We start from the raw sequence: 21133 nt of genomic DNA on the forward strand, positions 1-21133 counted from the left end.
AGAGATTTAAAAATGATGATGTATTATGTTGGAAAATCTTGGTGAAGGAACATTTTTATTCTCTGTGGAATAGGAGACAGAGCCTCAGTCCAGACCCCTGACCTGTAATCTCTGTCGGACCAGTACTTACTCCAGGCTGCCTGGGCCCTGGGGTGCTGCTGGCTTTAATGGGGATGGAGCTGTGGCCGTTTTGGGAGGAACCATGTGTTTTGTTGCTCTTGGTGACAACAGAGGGTCTTTTAAGGAAAGAGGTTGGTGTGGTGACAGTTTGAGTCTTTGTCATGAGGAGGAAAGAAATGGATGAAAACAAAAACTCAAATGATGCCAAACACAAAATAAAGGAAATAAATTAACAACTCAAAGATGGTGAAAACAAATTATGTATGGGTTTCATGTCTACGGATAATTCTGGTGTACTAAAATTGTCATATTTTAGATGTTTACATATCCTTTCCATCATGGCAGTCAACAACGAGTATTGACGAGGCTGACAATACTTTATGTGCATGTTGTTAGGAATTAAAATAAAATAAATAAAGTGTGGTTTTATGGTAGGAGATAACTGTGACCCCATGAGCCTGCTGCAGGTATGCCCAAAATGCTGATTCCTGATTTGCACTCTTGATGCCAGCAGTACAAAAACACCCAAAACAAAACAAGTATGCCTATTCTCAGTAAAAAGTTTTCCTCAAGAACTAATACAGCTATGATTGGAAACTGGATTTTCCAAGATAGAAGAAGGATTAAATGTACTTTCAACTCATTTTAAGAATTCATGTTTATGTGCAATAATATATTGCTATGTATATGCATACATGCATATATATGCATATATATGTTGATATAGGCTCAACCCCTTAATTCCAGTGCCAGGAAATTTGAATGCCTCATTATATCTAGACCCAAGTTTTAATACTCCAGAATAATCCTTGTACAAAACTCTTATACAAATTACAGACAAATTATGCTTTTGGTTACATACCTTATCTCCATTATTTGTCTTTCCTTGAGCTACAAAAGAAAACAGAAGTCAGCTTTAGACCATGGCTTTAGTTTCGGTTTAAGGTCCATCCAGATACATAAATTGGCACATTTCCCTCTAAGAGTGTGTCTCAAATCACCATCATGGCATACAAATGAAAATGCAAAACATGAAATGAATGGTGTTGGGTATGCAGCATGCAGCGTGATACAAAACGCATGTGTTTACAACCACAACGTGTCTTGTTTCGGGTTGCATGACCAGCTGGGTGGGCAGAGATGGAAACAGAAAGCCAAGGTGGGGTGGTGGGGGGGGACAACAAGCTCCTCAGCTTAAAGGTACAGTCCTTAGAAATTATTTTGGAGAAACAGTGCTGCATAACAGAGAGGCAAAGCTGCATTTTTGTAAATCAAATATGTGGAAGAAGTTAAAAGAAGCAGGGCTGGTTCTGTACTGGTGAACATGACAGCAAACAGACCTTTGAAAACTGCGACCGGCACCAGAGACCTTCTGGCTGCAGGGCTTTGGGAGGGGCATTTCTGGAGCTGGGAGGTTTGAGCAACACTGCTCTTCTGTAAGTCTTTGGAAATGTCAGGCTTTGAGTCGCTGGCCCTGTGTGATGATGACTCACTGTTGTTTTCAGCCTCTGCGTCACATGGCGGTTTGGTGAAAGGACGATGTTTCTCAGAAATGCTCCCAGTGATGTGTGTTGGAGGGAGATCTTCTGAATGTGAATCAAACCCAGATTCTGACAGCCTTTGTTTATGAAGAGTTTGTTTAGTTTCTGAAGAGATATGTTTGCTTCTAGAGTGACTGTAGGGCTTTAATTCATCTCCCTCTGCAGTCAGTCCATCTTTTATTTGCTCCAAGACGACCTCTTCCTGGTTTACCCACAAGCTTCTATCTTCAATGGCTGTGAGGTCTTCCAAAGCTGCGCTGCGGACTAAAGACGTCCAAGGCAGATTACTCATTTCCACCAGACACTCAGATGCATCAAGACTTATTGCCCTCTGAGAATCAGTAGCTCCAGCCCAGTCAGGGCTCCCCCTGCTGGCATCTATGTCCTGTTTTATCCCTGACCTACAGCTGAGATCTTCAGAGGCCCATAAAGACTCACTTGACCTCTTCTGACACTCTCCCACTGTCTTTTTTCCTGAGTCTGGGGAAGAGGAAGCTTCCATGAAGTCAAGTGTTATCCCAGCAGCTCCATGCTCAGCAGGCGCAAACTCACTGTGGGCTCCATTAGCAGGCCTCAATAATTTGTCTTAAAAACAGATTACAAAACATTTACAGCACTTGTTTTCCACCTCCCCATTAAAACAATACAAATTAAAATGTAAAAAGGAGAAAACATGAAATCACAGGAAAAAAAAACATAAACTGAGAACTAAAAATTGAGATTAAAAGCAAACTGAGATGGATTTGGACAATAATACACAAAATGTCAGTGAGAGACAAAACATGTTGCATTCCAGGAAAAAATACCACACAATTAAGCATTTGTATGTAAAACAAGGTACAATAGTCTGATCTGATTCTGGCAAATTGCAATAACGCCTATATCTCCAAAACTATTGCCTCAATAAAATTACAAGCTAATGATCTGAAGCATGTTAATGGAACAGGTATGAACAGTTTTAAACTAAATCAAAACAGATGTTTGCTTTTATTTTATTTTTTAAAAGTACCACTAAAATCACTGCTGCTTCCAAAACTGCATCACATGTTGGCCTTTTAATTCAGTCCCGTGTTGAGATGAAGACAGAGATGGTGATAGGAGTTTTAAAACACATCATGGATTTTAGACGCATTAATGCTTGAGTGTCATTAAACTATAAAACTATTTTTGTGGAAGGTTAGTTTACCTTCACAATCTTATACTTGAATACTGGTCAATGTGCATTTATTTTATTATATTTTAGATATTTTTTCAGCACTATTGGCCTTTATTTTTAGGCAGTAGGCAGACAAAGAGAGAGGGAAAGACATTTGGCAAATGTCGCCAGGTCCGGGACTTGAACACGGGACGGCCGCCTCAAGGACTGTAGCCTCTGTATATGGTCACATGCTTAACCCCTCCACCATCAGTGCCTTGCTTATTTTATTATATTTTAGACCCAGAAAAATGTATGAGTCAAACCAGCTAAAATGGGAACACATCCATTTATGAATGAACACCTTGTATCTGTAACAGCACTATTTTAAAACCTGTGACTCCACGTCTGTAGGCAGAAAATCAACTGTCTTAAAAAAAAAAAAAACTATATATCAAATGGATGTGTGGCTACCCAGTTTTACACAGGAAAAAATATGTTTTTGCTACAAACATCATCCATGCAGAAAATGTGGGTGAGCTTTGTAAAAGTAAACACAGGTAGGGAGGATGGATCAAAAACAGTTTGAAAAAACATTTTGCCTCAAAATTATGAAACTGTGGGACCTGTTTTTGAGCATAGCGTTTATCAGGTAAAGAAATGCTTTTTAACAGCAAACTAGCTGTAGCAAACAGTATTATTTATGTGTCTGAGGATGATCAGTCAAGTGAAGAAAAAAATGTTTGACCGTAGTTGACCTCTGAATATTTAATTTCCAAGCACCATGTGGGTAGCATTAGCTCGAAGCCACATGTCATGTTGTTAGAAAAACACCTTGGAGGAACAATGCTGGTTAGAACAGGACCAGACCTTGCACGTCACCTAAATGCAGCCAGAGTTTTAGAAATTTAAGTCACAGTTTTTGTCACATGTGTTCATACTTCATTGTGGTGCATTACAGGCAGACTGAACTCACCACAGAGCACTTTTAAATCTTAATATATGGACCAAGTTTGTTCCAAGCTGCTGTTCTCAAACTATTTTCTTAACTTCTTCCTTCTCCTCACTGGAGAGGTTACCACATATATGTTCCCTTTATGAGTTCAAGTATAAGCTGGAGACTTTGCAATAATTGCTATTGCTGTCCTGGGTGTCCAATATGTTATGCATTGAATGCTAACTTTAGCATTCAAGACATAATGTCAGCACACTTCTACAACTTCCAGCTGCGTTATCAGCTGCCCAATGCTCACACTCTTTTAGATATTTCTTCATTTTAGACATGGAAATAAATAAAATTATAGTGAGCCACAAGGCTGAACAAAAAATTAAAGACAAGTTGTAAAACCTCTGATAATTTATAATGCAAAACCAACCATGTGACGATAGGAATTTAGTTGCCTAAAGTGAATAAAAGAACACAAAAACTCTATTAATTTGCTTCTATAAGTCTGACGCTGCTGTCAAAAATAAAAAATAAAAATCTATCTTTACAAAACTGCTCACTTTGGTGGAAATTTGTAGATTTTATATAATAAACAAAATATCACATTTACATACAAAGAAAAAACTTTTTTTAAATTGACTAAACATCTCTTTAATACACAATTGCACAAATATTACAGTAATTTTTTGTACATTGGTTTTGCGATTAAAAATAGGTCCTATCTGTTTTGAATCCTTTCAACCAAAAACTGAAAACTAATATATATCTATATATAGATATATATATATAGATATATATATACAAAATAAACAACGTACAGAATGCAATAAAACCTCATAAGCAGAATTGTTAAAGCTACTTTAAACATAAAAATACGTTTATAATTCATTCTATGTGATTTACTTATTAAAATCTTATAAAAGTATTCTGTCATCACACATCAGTCTAAGCAGAATAATTGTATACAATAAATTACAAAAGCTATACAACATACTATAAAATGCTGACATCAGAAGACCTTTCAATTGATTAAGGCTACTTTATTTGTCCACGGGAATTGTATGCATATGTGTATCTATCTTCAGCAGTAACTAAATGACTTCTAAGTGTTATCAATGAGTAATATAGCAGCCTACCTGTTGAAGATGCTGCTCCTGCTGCTTATTGACCAGCATGAGACAAATGGAGAAGACACAAGAGCTCAGTCAGTGATGTGTTTTTGTTGTTCATGACCGATTAATGCACTCACTCACTGCAAGGAAATCAATAAGCCCGCAAACAGCATGTCTTCATTTAATGCAGAAAGCCCGCTGCCAATACCTGTTAGTCAGAGTAATAGAAGATTCAAAGGTATAAGGGTAAATATGCTAAAGTAAACCAGGACAACAAGTGCAACAGCTTCCTACACACACAAGAGGCTTACATGTGGACCATGCTAGCTGGTGTTTCAGCTGTGTTTAATGTAAGTCTGGCCTTTACCACAACTCAGAGCTGTGCATCCGTGTAACAGATCACACAAGTCTGCATGTGATTTGACCACTTCTTTCCTTTTAAAAATAACCATCATGTACAGTTATATTAAAAAGGACTTTTTTGCTATTTAAGTGTGGTGAGTGTGTTGCTGTTCTTTATAAACACTGCGTTAGAGAGCTAGCATCAAAAAGAGCCAAGCTAAAGCAAAAACACCAAAAAGCCAAAGGAATAAAAACATATAAAGAGTAAAGATCATACAGAAACCAAATTGGATTCACTTACGGTATACAGAAATAAACCATATTCTTATGCAATCTGGTCACATAAGCGTAGCAAACAACTTTGTTCAAAGCAATTAAAAGTATGATACCTTGAGAAAAAAGGTTTTATTGTATTTTTTCCTGTTAGAAACTAGTAACCCCACTTTTTGTAAAATATAAATTAAGTAACCTTTTAGTTTTGTTGGTTTTTCAATATTTTTCTATGTTTCTTCTGGACTGTCTGTAGCTGTATGTACTATTATTGCCCAAGACAAATTTACCCTCCTCAGGACAATAAAGCATATCTTAATCTTGATATGTTGCATCAAGTGGATTAAAAACTGAATTTACTAGTCATTAAAAGCTATGTCTCAGAAAGTCAAAGGTGTGCATAGCACAAGCACCTAAACAAATTAAAAACTCAAACAGGGTAAATTAAGTGCAAATGTTTAATTTAAATATATATTTTCAATACCATGATCTCTTTTTTAATTTTCCTTCAAATGAATGTCCTTCTGCACCTAGCTAAATATGTGCTATCCATTGGCAGCTAACCGGCTAATGTGCATTTAGATAAAGTGGAATCTTATTCTTATAAAAATGCTAGTTAGTGCATTTATTTATGATAACGCTGGAAAAACTAATGGAAGCACAAGAGGCTGAAAAGAAGAAGGTGCTTAATAGGTAAAGGCATACCAACTTGCCCCTTGTCTCCTCTCAAGGTGCTTTCTTTTTCTGAGAGCTCAGAAACAACTTCTGCTCCTTTCTCTGCCGTAGCATCTGATGCAAGATAAAATTAAGGTCATTCAGTTTTTAAATAAGATGTGATAAATCCAGATCACTTTATTATCAGATTTGCTCTGCCTATTTATCTGAGGTTTTCTGTTACAAGTGGTTAATTGTCATGCGTCCCGACTGAGAGGCCACTTCAACCTCATAACCTTTCCAGCCTCTTTGTTTTGGAGAAGCCTTCGCTCTCATCACTTGTGATCAAAGCGAGCTGATCCCAGGGAGGAGTGGCGTTAGTGCGGTTATTTCTAACAAGCACAGAGAGCCACTATTTTCTATAATAGTGTCTGATCTGTGGCTGTTGAAGTGGTTACTCTACATGCAATTACAATGTCTTACAGTAGCAGAACAGCAGAGTCGGTTTATAGCAAGAAAACAAAAATTTTAATTAGTGGGAGACTGAAATAAAACAACACAGGTTGTATCTCTCTGCAAAAGATAAAGGTCACTGTAAAAACAGAAAGGAATTAAGGGATAAATTGCACACAAAGTAAACCAAGCAAAAATGGGAGTTGAAGCAGCTTTTCAAGCGTCAGGAAATGGGGACTGTAGACGTTCGTACCAGGATGCAACTCGTCATCATATTGGTTGCTTTCTGGCTGAGAAACGTCAGACACAGATTTCAGCCCATTTTCAGTGACCACTGCTTCTTTATCTGAAAAATCAAGATCGAAGTTTATTATTAAAGGAAAACTTAAAACTAAAACTGTGAAGGAGAATTTTAAACTAATTATTAACACAAACAATAACATTTAGACTAAAGTTTACGAAAACATTACCTTCACCTAAATTCAGCTCCATAGTACTTTGAAACATTAACAATATTGTCTGTTTTTGGTTTGCTTTTATGTGTAAAAACGATAAAGAATATTTGTTTGACAACTTTTCTTGCTTTCAAAGGACAAGTTAAACATATAGGACAGTAGATTAAAATTCAAGAGATTTTGAGACAATAAATGTATTTATAATTATGAGACAGACAGTGAGAGTGTTTTTATGTTTACAATCATTTCAATTCACAATTTAGGAAAACAAGTAAGCAAATTGGACATTATTAGTTATGGCACGGTTTTCTGTAAATATGAGAAAGAAAGTTGAGAAAATAAGCATTCTGTAATAAAAGAAGATTAATTTAATGTGGTTTTAAGACAAATAATAAAACTTTTGGATCATTTTCAATGTAAATATTGGTTATAAACATGAGATAATATTAGAACATTTAATATCTGGGGAAATTACATATATTAGAATATTTTTTGTCATTAATAGAATGTTCTGATGAGTAAAATGAGATTATCAGATGGTAACAAAAAAACCTCTCAGAAACTTCTTTACATCAATAATTTAAAATTTAATTGCAAGGAAACAATTCATTTCTAAATCATATAACGAAATGTTTTACGTTATCTTAATCTTATGTTGATATATGTTTGATATTTGTATAGTGAGAAAAAAAGGTTGTAGTATGCATACAGGAACTCAAACAAACTAACCAATACAGTCTAACCTCACACTACAACCACTACACTCTATGGATGCTACATCTCCTACTTAAATGTGCTGATTAGATACTCACTTTGTGTTTCACTGCTTATTGATAAGCTGTTAAGCTCTGCAGACAAACTTGACTCTGTGCGCCGTGTCCTGTTAGTACATGGGATAATGGGAATTGGAAATGGGTAGAACGACTGCACTAGTGAGGGCTGTAAACTGGGAAAAGCTAGGCTACGTACTATGTGGCCATGTGGTTAGTTGGGATAAAAACAGTACGTAAACACACTTCTGATTAATTTAAAAAAGATTATTAGCAAGGCAATCAATCCCTATTAATCAGAATCAGAATCAGAAAAGCTTTATTGCCAAGTACGTTTTGGACTTACAAGGAATTTATTTTGGCGTAGTCGGTGCAATACAATACAAATTAAACAGTATAAACATATCTACAATATAATATAAATATATGTGAACAGTTTTAAGTGAGTGAGAGTTAATATAGAGCAGTATTGGGTGCAAGAGCAATACAACAGTGCAGGTGATAAGGTGATAAGACAGACCAAAACAAAAAAATGTCCTTTGTGTGAGGAAATAAACAGTGATACCAAACAGTGGGCTTCCTTATAGATAAATTATTACTAGTTGGCTTCAATCATCAATCAAACTTGACTTTATTATATCATGGCAGCACAATATGACGCATATTTCTCATCACCCTGGTATCAGTGTGTGCAGTATCAGTATAGCAAAGAACTGTTTGCACAACCATAAATACCAGCTAATATATGAAATGCAGTACATCGATTCTGTATGCCAGTAATATAGAATGATATTGAACAAATTGCAATATGCATTTCAGTGGGGCTGGTCTGTCAGATTAAAAGTACATTCTTAAAAAAACCAAATCTTTAAGCATGTATTAAACATACTTCTCATTAAGCCCACATTTCTGTATAAAAATGTTTCTTTTACCGATCTGACGTAATATTCTAATCTTAAATGTCGTATTTTTTCATTGGCAGAAAGTGGAAAATAATCATAAGTAACATAAATAAAGGCTTGAAATCATCAGCCACTGTGTAATTAATCTATATAATGTGTTTCACTTAGTGAATTGAGTTAGGGAAATAAATGAACTTACTATAATAATCCAGTTTATTGAATATGACTGTATTTGGTGTTTTAAGAGGACAAGACAATGTTCTGGTAAAGTCATTAAGAAACGGTGCTGCCATGCAACCAAGATGTTCTGCTGTTAGTATTTAAATTGACTAGTTGAAACTGGGGTTTACAATTACAAAAAACCCACAGCAGTCAGACATTAACAGTGCATACTCATGTTTGTTTATTTATTTATTTTAAATAATCTGACATTGCATGTTTTCCTGACATACATTGTTTTACAAGAGGATTGTGTTGGTCTGTATGTAAAAATATCTAAATATTACTAGATCATACTGGAATTAATTGTATTGACATGAATTTAATTAGCACTGAATTGGATTCCTTATATTTGGACATGAATTGGACCTGTTTGCCTAGTCACATTCAACATCATCTATTTTTCATGCCAAACCCACCTGAAATATGTGTTACTAAAAAATTTCAATTTTAGTCTTATTCTTCCATCCTATTTGGGCATCTGTGTCACAGCATATTTATACCCCAGGGAAACGGAAAGTCATAAAGAAGTACTTAGATGTTCCTGGACCCCTTTTTAACTTAAAAAGCGAAGTATAATTTAAAGAATAATTGTAAATTACAGATATATCACATTAATTATTTGGGGTGATACTAACTGTGGAGCATTTATTGGTTATGTAAGTTTTCCCCCACTGAGCAAATGTACTCAAATTAAAGGTTGCAATTTTCTAAATTTTTCAGGGTGAGATTATGCTACTGCAATAAAAGACACATTTAACAAATTTCTTTGCATCTGTATATTATACTGTCGAATAAAATATGCTTCACTAAGCTTAAGCAGGTGGTGGAAAATATCAGAAAACAAATGTTAAAGAAATGTTATAGATATTTTAAGATCCAACATCAATAAAACTTGTCATGGCAGTTTTTGTATTCATAAAGAAATATGATAAAATTTATAATTTTAGAAATGTATTTTTTATTGTATCCTTTGATGATTTCACACATACAAAAAACCAAACTGCTGATTACAGAAAGCAGTTCTCTTTACAGCCCTAAATGCCTGATTGATGACTAAAACCGACAAAAAGGACTAAAACGGGGCTCGTTCATGAAAGTCTGACCCAGATACCCGGATCACAGAGCCCAGTCCAGCTGCAGTCAAGCATGTATTGTATCCATTATGTAAAGAGAGAGATTAAGACAAAAAGCCAGCAGAAAGTCAGCGAGTCTGACCCTGCCCCCACACTGTACCCAGACCCTCACAAAACTATTCATTCACTGTCTTGTTTTTAACATAATAATCTGTCTGTGTTCAGGGATTAAAGCTCTGACGTGAAAACAAAAAGGGACTAATCTGCAACCTGTGGGCGTCAAATTTGGAAAGCCCAACAAATACAGATAAAAGGATTAGTTAAAGCACATTTAAATGGAATTATATTAATTAGTATTACTGATGTAAATTTTAGAGCAATTTTTCTTTTTAAAGATATTTTATACCCTGACAACTATATGAAATACATCTATTGACCTGTCTAACAAGTAGGTATTAATACTGTAACAGAAGAAAACAATACAGTCCTGAAAAACTGTTTGTTGAGATAAAACTATTCATAATGAAGAAACTTTTGCATTATAATAAAACAATTTTGTAGAAATGTTTCAGAAATGTTCAAAAATATGTTAATATTTTTGATTTTATTGCCACAGTTTGGATAATTTAATGCAGAGATTTTATCAGATGAAGAAGGCCAAAATAAAATGTTGTTGCTTCTGTCTTTTTACATAAATTCATCCCTACCGTATGTAACTGAATAGTTTGAGTGTGCTCTAGTAGTCTTGAAACCCACCAAGAACCTTACAGGTTACTTTCCCAAACATGATGGTTACAGTCTTGTAAGTTTCGGTTTTCTTTATTTAACTTACACAATACTTTCGCTCCTTTAGGGGGCCCTGTGAGTTCCAGAAAAATTACCTTATAAGTTTACAGGAAGTACCCTCTAAGTACTTGGAAGGTTACTCCCAGAAAACACCCAATAAGTCACTAAAAGCACCCAGCTACAAGTCACCTCGTAAAACAGATGCTTCTTGAAAGTTCACTGTAAGCTGCAGAAAAATAAATTGTGAGGTCTGGGAAAGTAACCTGTAAGTTCCAGGAAAGTATGTGCTTTGCAATACAGACAGTACTTTCTGCAATTGCAAACATTAATATATTTGTATATTACTTTTCCCAAAAGGCATTAGGATTTTCCTGTCTACTTGTGGCTGTAGCTTTTTTAACACAGCATATCTATGAATGTACTATTGAATGTGGATTTTAAACGCACAGAAGTGTTGAAGTGCATGAAGTACTTGGTTTAGTTGCTGATGTCTGACCTTTCATTTTGACTCCGTTCTCCTGGTGGTGCTGGTCGTTAATCGTCATGTTCGCTAAGGAGGCACTAACAGTGTCTCCAGAACCGTAGCTGTTTGAGGCATTGTTCATGTACTCCATTGCCGGTCACAGGTCAAGCTGCAAAAGAGGAAATTAATGAAGGTCAGGAGAAAAGTCCAGAATGGGTCTGACGTTAAGGGAGTCATAAACTTCACATGCAAAGCAGCTGAGATGAACGAAGTCACCTGGCTGGGGGGATTAAAGGTAATAATGACGGACTTGTTGGTTACTTTGTCTTCCGGCATGTAGGACCCAGTCCATCACCTCAGAATGTAAACAGACACTGGGTCTGTGAAAACCAGGTTATTTATACATCCTGACGTGGGGTCAGTGCTTCATGTTACAGCCTCAAAGACAAAAATACCCCCCCCCCTCCAGCTCATGTGCATGCTGTCCTCACTGTGACAAGCTGCACTTCCTGAGCAGTCTCTTTTTTTACAGTTTACAGAAGCCAAACTCCCAACAAGTCATCACTGTACAAATACTTCCTCCACCACCACAGGAAACCCAAACCTATTAGGCCAGACACCCTCCTTCAACCAGCCCAGATAACAGCAAAGCTCATAAAAAAGAGGATTACATATCAGATTAAACACAAGCCTCTGGTTACATCCGCTCAAATAACATTTTTTAATGCCCTCTCACACACAAACTTGCAGACCCTGGCAGTGTGGAGAAGTCATGTCATAATCAGCCTCGCCATCCAAACTGTGATGCAGATTTGCCAACATCTGACCTTTATTTTCTCTCTGATGCCCATGTTGGCAAATCAACACGATGGTTTAATCTCTCAGAGGTCCATTACTGCTTAAAGCCATCGGCTACCAGAAGACAGATAATACTCTCTGGGCACAAATTGGTTTGATAAAGAACAATAAATCCTCTTTGATAAAGGCTTGGAAGATGAGAAGTAAGCTTTCAAAATCAATTAACATCCTTACTTTTAAAAACAAAGAAACTGTGAATGCTTTTTTTATTCAGCCCTCTTGACTGATAAACCGTAAAATAATAAAATTCAGTGGAACCAGAAGTCGCGTAATAGTAAACATGTGATGGGGCAACCGACGGACCAATCCTCCAGTAGTAAAACCCCTCGATTCACGTTACCGGCTACCTTATTTTTGAATCATCACGCTGAGGTTTTATCTGCCCTAGTTGACTCTGGCTGCGATTTGAACTTGATTGATTATGATTTTGTTTCCAAGAAACAAATTGCCACAGAAGTTGGCCCAGCCCTGTCGGGTTTTAGCCTTGGATGGGTTATCACTACATGAGATCACCCATCAGACACAGCCACTTGAGCTTGTTTTGTCCGGTAATCACCGAGAACAGGTGTCTTTTTATGTTTTTCCCATTGCTCAGAGTACGTTAGTACTCGGTTTCCCCTGGCTCCAGCGTCATAATCCCCATAGTAATTGGGTGGAATTGCGGGTAGAGGCTTGGTCTGAGGGTTGTCTCAGTTCATGTTTGCAGTCAGCCGTCGGCCCTACCACCCCTGGTGAGGAAGGTGAAGAGGAGGAACTCCCAGAATTAACCAGGGTCCCCTCCGAGTATCACGACCTCAAAATGGTTTTTAGTAAATCTCGGGCTCTGTCTCTGCCGCCTCATCGACCGTATGACTGCGCCATTAACCTCCTCCCAGGTGCTCCTTTGCCCTCCAGTCGGCTCCATAGCATCTCTGGGCCGGAGAGAAGGGTAATGGAGAAATATATTGCGGAGTCTTTAGCCGTGGGAATTATCCGTCCTTCTTCATCTCCTTTAGGGGCGGGGTTCTTTTTTGTGGGGAAAAAGGTCGGAGGTTTACGCCCCTGTATAGATTATAGGGGTTTGAATGCAATTACAGTAAAGAATAAATATCCTCTTCCTTTGTTAGCTTCTGCGTTTGAGCCTATACATGGCGCTGTTGTTTTCTCTAAGCTGGACCTCAGAAATGCCTACCACTTAGTCAGAATCTGCCAGGGAGATGAGTGGAAGACGGCATTCAAGACTCCCCTGGGACATTTTGAATATCTACAGCACATGTTCTCTCAAGGCACCCAGTTATCAGATAATCCAGTCAAATTCAATTTATTATTCAAATTGGTTAAAATGTTTTCTATCTAAGGAAACCCAGCAGATTGCATCGAGTCAGTGACTTGCGGCATTCACTCCTGGATGAGCATGTAGCAACAGTGCACAGTCGTTGCATTGTGTCGTTGACTTTGCAGCAATCCCTCAAAATGGGCATGTATGCAGGGACAGTGGAAAGGAAAGCTCCCTATTAACAGGAAGAAAACTCCAGCAGAACCTAGCTTAGTGGGAGCAGCCTTCTGCCACGACCGACTAGTGATTTGATAAGACAGAGCAGAGACACAGCAAGAATGTTGAAGCACCAATCCAAGAGTACTTTCCATGTTACAAAAAGTTATAAGTTAATAGCAGTAGTAGCTCCTTTAGTGGCTTAATCCAGGAGAGAAAGACAGCTAAGCAGATAAGCTCTGAGCTAATTTTCAAGTCTAGAGGATAAAGTGAGCACACAGCTCAACCATTGGCTATGTCTAGAAGAAAGAAAGGGTTAACCACTCAAAGATAGGGTCAAGTGTATCATTTAAGGAAGGAGAACATAAGGTTGTTGGCAACAGTAGCTCAGCCAAAGCCATCCTCCAGGAAGGTGTACATAATACCCTACTAATCGTACAGTTTTAGTAATTTAACAAGCCAATCATTTTTAATGAAATGTTCAGTTTCAAAGCTTAATTTGAAAATAGATAAACATACATTTTTAAAATCATCTGCATAGGAAGTATCCTGAAAATGTAACAGAATGGGACCAAGAAGGAACAGATAAAGCAAATACAACAGTGGCTCCAAAACAGAGGCCTGTGGAACAGCAAATTGAACAGGACAGGAATGGGATCTATGAATAGATGCCAAAAAAGCAGAACCTGAAATACCGGTCTGACACCTGAGCTTATTTTGCAGGGTTGGATAGTCAACAGTATCAGAACCTGAAGTCACTTCCAACATTTATGAAAACCTGACTGAAAATGGTCCATAAAGCTGTACTGATCAAGAATGCCAGTTAACTGCCTGACCACAACCTTCTTTAAAATCTTGGCCAGAAAAGGAAGCTTTGGGGTGGTTCTGTAATTGCTAAAGACAGAATGATCCAATTTAACCTTTTTTAAAAGCGGGAGGATGACAAACAGGTACCTGAGCAGAAGCTAAAGAAGCATTTACTAAGATAAGTACAGTAGGACCAATGCAATGAAAAACACTCTTAACCAAGCACGCTGGTAGGATGTCGAGAGAGCAGGCTACATTTAAAAAATCCACTTTGTGGGTCCTTCTAAAACTAACTACATTAATTAAATGTTTAAAAAATGTTTAGATTAAATGCTGAATCTTTTACCTCATTATAGTTACAATTTTTTGAAACCATATGAAAATCGAATAAATGTATTTTCTTCCAATGAGAAAATGCATTATTATTATTATTAATTCCAAATGAAAAAACAACAAATGTTTGTCAAATAATTCACCAGCAACTCTTGCTAAATGTGATTTCCTGCTTTTAAACTTTTTATGCAACAATTAAAGAGCCAAAACTGCATGTCACATCTCAATAATTTAGCTTTAATTATTATTATAAACAAATTAACACTTAGTTCATTTAGGGCTGACAAAAATACAAAATTTTAATATTTTATACTTTGACCTTTCATTTTATTTTTTCTTTTAACCATTGGACCTTTTCCCCTTTGTTTAAGCTTTTTAGAACTGTAAAATAAAGGTTCAAGTTAGACTATTTGTTAATCACTAATAAAATTGCGTCAGGCCCCCAAATAAAAACAGCTAAAACTACTACCCCACAACAGTGGAGTTCTGATCATAATTTAGCAAATAAGTATTTTTACAGCAGAGCCTTATCGCTTTTTGCTGATTCAGTGTATATAAATGATACTGCAAGAAAACTGTAGAATAAAAGCAGCTTCTGTATTTAAAAAAGGGCAAATAGTTATTAAAGTGAATAAGGGAGACACCAGCTGAATATAAATGGCAGTCTGTGTTGTATTGAAAATCTAATGAATAGTGTACCCTCACTAAGTTGTGGGACAAAACTCGTATTGTGGTTTCACGCAAGACAGAATCCAAACAAGAAGAAGAAGAAAGCTGTAACACTGCCAATGAAGACAATCCCTCCGAGAGGCTGTTCACGCTTCATCCGGGAGCTCCGACAAGCTGGAGAGCAAACAAACTGGGCGCTGATAAGGAGAGCTGGATCCATCATCTGCTCATAGAATCTATAAGTATATTATTGTAAAACGGTTAAAAAACTGGAGAAACTATTAAGGAAAAATCACCTATTGCTAAATACGACGTGTAAAAATGTAATCAGTAAAAGAAGAAATTCACATATTAGAAAAACAGAAACAAAATCACTCTGCCCACACCTTATCCCAGGCCAGACTGAGAGGTTAAAGTCTGAACAAAGGTTTTTCAAGTCTGTGTTATTATAATTTGCCATGGATCACATTTTACTGAAAGACCAGGTTTACTAAGTGGAGAGGGTTGTGGTAATTATTACAAATTTATCTAACACATTTCAGCTTCTGCAGAAAAAGAGCATGAAAACAGTGTTTGTTGCAGCTTCATGTAGAGGAAAAGGGTGAAAAAGGGCTGCTGCTGCAGTCTGATCCTCTCAGGGGCATGTGAAAATTAGACCTTGGCACAGACTTTGCTTCTGCAAGAAGCTCGGTCAACAGGGATGTTGACACAGCTCCAGGAGCTATCAGCACATGGTGCAGGGTGACAGCAAGTGCTGAATGGGTTTGCCGAGTTGGTATAGAAGTCTTGAAACTACTTTATTCTCAATTTTAGTCTTGTCCAGCCAAGTAGATATACAAGTGCATCTCAATAAATAACAGATATTGTTGACATGTTCTCATTATTTCAGTAATTCAGTTCAAAACCTAAAACTCATATTTGATATACAAGATTCATTACACACAGAGTGATTTATTACAAGCGTACATTTATGTCAAGCCCAAAATTCAGGTTCTCCGAAATTTTGATCATTTATAACACAGATTTGGTTTATGAAACCTCTAATCAATTTGTGAAAAAAACAATGAACCATATCACCAGGGAAATACTTCAACTTACAGGGGTTGGACAATGAAACTGAAACACCTGGTTTTAGACCACAATAATTTATTAGTATGGTGTAGGGCCTCCTTTTGCGGCCAATACAGCGTCAATTCATCTTGGGAATGACATATACAAGTCCTGCACAGTGGTCAGAGGGATTTTAAGCCATTCTTCTTGCAGGATAGTGGCCAGGTCACTACGTGATACTGGTGGAGGAAAACGTTTCCTGACTCGCTCCTCTAAAACACCCCAAAGTGGCTCAATAATATTTAGATCTGGTGACTGTGCAGGCCATGGGAAATGTTCAACTTCACTTTCATGTTCATCAAACCAATCTTTCACCAGTCTTGCTGTGTGTATTGGTGCATTGTCATCCTGATACACGGCACCACCTTCAGGATACAATGTTTGAACCATTGGATGCACATGGTCCTCAAGAATGGTTCGGTAGTCCTTGGCAGTGACGCGCCCATCTAGCACAAGTATTGGGCCAAGGGAATGCCATGATATGGCAGCCCAAACCATCACTGATCCACCCCCGTGCTTCACTCTGGGCATGCAACAGTCTGGGTGGTACGCTTCTTTGGGGCTTCTCCACACCGTAACTCTCCCGGATGTGGGGAAAACAGTAAAGGTGGACTCATCAGAAAACAATACATGTTTCACATTGTCCACAGCCCAAGATTTGCGCTCCTTGCACCATTGAAATCGACGTTTGGCATTGGCATGAGTGACCAAAGGTTCAGTTATAGCAGCCCGGCCGTGTATATTGACCCCGTGGAGCTCCCGACAGACAGTTCTGGTGGAAACAGGAGAGTTGAGGTGCACATTTAATTCTGCCGTGATTTGGGCAGCCGTGATTTTATGTTTTTTGGATACAATCTGGGTTAGCACCCGAACATCCCTTTCAGACAGCTTCCTCTTGCGTCCACAGTTAATCCTGTTGGATGTGGTTCGTCCTTCTTGGTGTTATGCTGACATTACCCTGGATACCGTGGCTCTTGATACATCACAAAGACTTGCTGTCTTGGTCACAGATGCGCCAGCAAGACGTGCACCAATAATTTGTCCTCTTTTGAACTCTGGTATGTCACCCATAATGTTGTGTGCATTTCAATATTTTGAACAAAACTGTGCTCTTACCCTGCTAATTGAACCTTCACACTCTGCTCTTACTGGTGCAATGTGCAATCAATGAAGACTGGCTACCAGGCTGGTCCAATTTAGCCATGAAACCTCCCACACTAAAATGACAGGTGTTTCATTGTCCAACTCCTGTAGGTGCTAAATGATTACCATTAATGCTATTGTTCAAGAAAGTGTGTTCATGTCAGTGTTTAACATTTTAGGACTTCATCTTATTCCTCGATACAGACTAAAAAGCCTACAAAAGCTAAACAGCATAAGGCTTCCTTCCTTCCTTCCTATCTTCCGTCCTTTCTTCCTTCCAAGATCGTGTCCATAGCAGCACTCTCCAACTCCTCACGGGGGAATCCAAAGCATTTCTAGGCCAGAACGAATATACAGTAACTCCACTGAGTCTGCCCTGGTTTCTCCTCCCAAATGGATATGCAAACCTCCAAAGGGTGGAGTTTAGCTTCCTGATCAGTTATTCAACCCACCATGTGTGAAAAAATACAAAAAGATAGAATCTCTGCACTGGACTGCTCCAGTCTGTTGGGGTGAAAACAGCTTTTCTAAGATTAGGTCTCAGAGGTAACAGGTCCATAAAGGAAACCCATACATTGCTTACTTTCCCAAGCGACATTCTCCAGCTCATTGTAGGATATTCCAAGGCGCTCCCAGGCCAGAAGGGAAATATAATCACAGAAAAAATCCAACGGAGGCATCTAATCAGATTTGTAAATCAAAAAGCTTCACTGTTTTTGCACTTTGTTCACCACAAGAGACTGGAGCAGTACTCACATTACAACACATGAGGATCGATGGATCCATCCATCCATCCATCTCCTGATCCATTCTACCATCATTCATGAGCAAGGCACCAAGTCAGAAGTAGGTAGAATTCACCCCTCATTTGAATGCATAAATCCCTCTTTTGCAGTTGAGAACCATGGCCCCGCACTTAGAGGTGCACACTCTATTGCCGGTCTCTTCACACTCCGCTGTTATAACGCACAATGAAGGTCACGTCTTTAAGACACCAACGGAACCACATAATCAGAAAAAAGCAAGTTCTCAAATGAGACACCCTCCTCTCCATGACCATACGCTTTAAGATGCTGTCCACAGTCAAAAAGGATGGCAACGAGGACAACAATCCTCATGTCCTCAGGAACTGATGGTCCTAAAAACAACCCTAGCACCTCATAGTCTTACAGCACCCTCACAAAAGGCCTCAGCAGTCATGGTTGTAAGCCTTCTTGAAATCTTCAAAACACATGTGGATTGGATAACCAAAGTGCTATGAAATGGAAAATGGCAGAAGTCAGGAAAACCCTTTTTTGAAGGTTCTATTAGATCGTAGAAATTATCTAGAGTAGATTGAGCTATTATTGAATCTATACTGAAACCCAGATTTAGTCAGAACACACTAAGTCCAGGCTTATTTTGTCAGTCTGGGTTATATTAACTATAAACAAAAATAAAATAATATACTTAGTGGTTTTACTTGATGTGTAAGTAAAACCTGACAGGTTGTGTTGTATGATTTCACTAATTGTTTCCTCAGAGCTTCATCAGGTCAAACCTGAAAACAACAGTAGACTTTCTGATGCTGGATGTGTGCCTGTCTCTTCACCAGTGCAGCTCAAAGCTCAGCTGAAAGACGACGATGCTGCTCTTCTCTCATGCTTGATTGCTTCTGTATCTCTGACCTACTTTCCTCATCATTTGCCTCTCAGCCAGCTTGCTCACCATCCCAGCATCTACATGCTAGCTCCACCTTTCCAAAGTGGGTAAACCTTTTGCAGAGGCTGAAAGTGGGGCACTTTTCTATTTTCCATCTATAATAGCTTGCAAGACCAGCCTGCATGCATTGTTTTCTGCTCATAAGTGATGAACACAAACACCTCAATGCTGTGGTTTTCTGTCTAATGAAGCCAACCACACCCTTTCTACACATGCTTCTTCTACTTCAGTGTTACTATGCCCTTCTTAATTAAAACAAATGCAACATAATTGACTTTCACTTCCAGTTTGTAGGGGAGTCAGACACTTAGATTATTTTTAAACCAGTCTATCAATGAGGAATTCAAAACATGATGAACTCTCGAGTTTTAATTGTGTAAAGCATTTAGCTGCTAAATGCTCAGTGTACACAAGACAAAAACACGTCCAAACGCACTGTTCTGTAGGTGCAATGAGCCGAAGTCTTCAATCAGTATGCTGCTAATAACCCGAGCAGAATAGAGCATTTTAAACCTGCTTTGCCTTTTCGTTTCTTGTCTAATAAGGCAAAGCTTTTTCTGGCAGACATTACAACTCTTGTCAGCTTTTTCTTTCTATTTTTTACTTGGACAGAATGCAAACACAGGACGAAGCATACGAGGGAAAACAATTTTAACAGAGAATTAATTTAGAGTAAATTTATTGGCAAATAAAAAAAAAGTGGCAATACTTCCTTAATATCATACAAAACAGAAAGAGGTAGGAAGATGGCATGTTTAATATGCTAAAACCAGAGAATATTTGGTGTTTTGTATTTAGAATAAGAATAAAAGAATCATTTTGTAAAAAAATTCTTCAATGGTCCAGCTCTGACATAAAGGCTGGAAAAAAGAACAAACTTCCCAGATACGATCCAGAGAAGTAAGTATTTCAGCGGCGTTGTCAGTTTTACCAGCCTAAGGTCTTCAGGTAGGACCATCCTAAATGTGGCAGGCAGTTGAAAGTTTTGTTTAGAGGCCTGGAAAAGCATCTTTAAAAATTGTATTTTGCTTAAATGTAAATTTTAAGTTAAAATGTTAGTTCATCTAAATTTTTAATTCATTAATATTTTTATACATTTAAACATCCCCTATAGGATTCAGCAAATGAGTATTAAAATGACATGTATGCTAGAATATTGAAAGATGCATGTTACGCAGGTGAGACACGGTGAAATGAAATGGGAAAAAAGTATGTGTGCGGCTTGTGATGCACTCCTGTTCTAAAAGGTGCATGTATATTGGGATCAAGGGTGTGGAAATCAGTATTCTACTGTGTCAGGACATATTACATCACTTCTGCCATAATGTCATTGTCTCGTTGTATTTTTTCCATATTTAAGAATCAACTGACTGACTGGGAATGAAATATCAGTGCTCTATCAGTGCCCCCAAGAGGTCAGAAAACTATTAGCCAAACTAATTAGAAATCAGGTTAAGTTGTTAGTTTCACTTTCATTTTCAAACATCTGATTTGTCAGTGTCTGAATAGCAAAGCGTGAGATTAGCTAATGTTATTATCAGGTAATTTCTGTGATATTTGAGTTTCAGTTTCCTTTATTTCTTAGCAGTGGTGCACATACAGTATGTGGGATACATGGAGTATGAAAGCTGCGGCACTCATTTGGAACAGTTTCTAATGTCCAAACTTTTAATGGTGTGACGACGTTACTAGGCTGAATGTACTTAATGTTTCCATAAACATCTGTTCAGACATTAAAACAAAAAAAGTTTACTTTGTCAAAATGTCCTCACTTTGCAATAAAAATACGAAAAAGGG

At 37.7% G+C, this 21133-nt stretch overlaps 1 protein-coding gene across 14 annotated transcripts in view; it reads right to left on the bottom strand.

Moving 5' to 3' along the window:
- The window catches only part of LOC124874943 (microtubule-associated protein tau-like), a 45561-nt gene that overhangs the window by 19348 nt on the left and 5080 nt on the right, over positions 1-21133 (bottom strand). For 3 of the 14 annotated variants that reach the window (XM_047376634.1, XM_047376629.1, XM_047376631.1), the window contains exons 2-7: positions 11278-11413; positions 6827-6919; positions 6172-6255; positions 4879-4902; positions 983-1011; positions 131-274 (exon numbers count right to left, since the gene is read on the bottom strand). In XM_047376634.1, coding sequence (XP_047232590.1) covers positions 131-274; positions 983-1011; positions 4879-4902; positions 6172-6255; positions 6827-6919; positions 11278-11395 — 492 coding nt within the window. In that variant the 5' untranslated portion in view covers positions 11396-11413. The remainder of the gene's footprint in view (positions 1-130; positions 275-982; positions 1012-4878; positions 4903-6171; positions 6256-6826; positions 6920-11277; positions 11414-21133) is intronic. The other 11 variants (XM_047376630.1, XM_047376633.1, XM_047376632.1 and 8 more) reach the window with 11 other exon arrangements.

The sequence above is a fragment of the Girardinichthys multiradiatus genome, chromosome 10 (assembly GCF_021462225.1).
Source record: "Girardinichthys multiradiatus isolate DD_20200921_A chromosome 10, DD_fGirMul_XY1, whole genome shotgun sequence".
NCBI classification, from domain to species: domain Eukaryota; kingdom Metazoa; phylum Chordata; class Actinopteri; order Cyprinodontiformes; family Goodeidae; genus Girardinichthys; species Girardinichthys multiradiatus.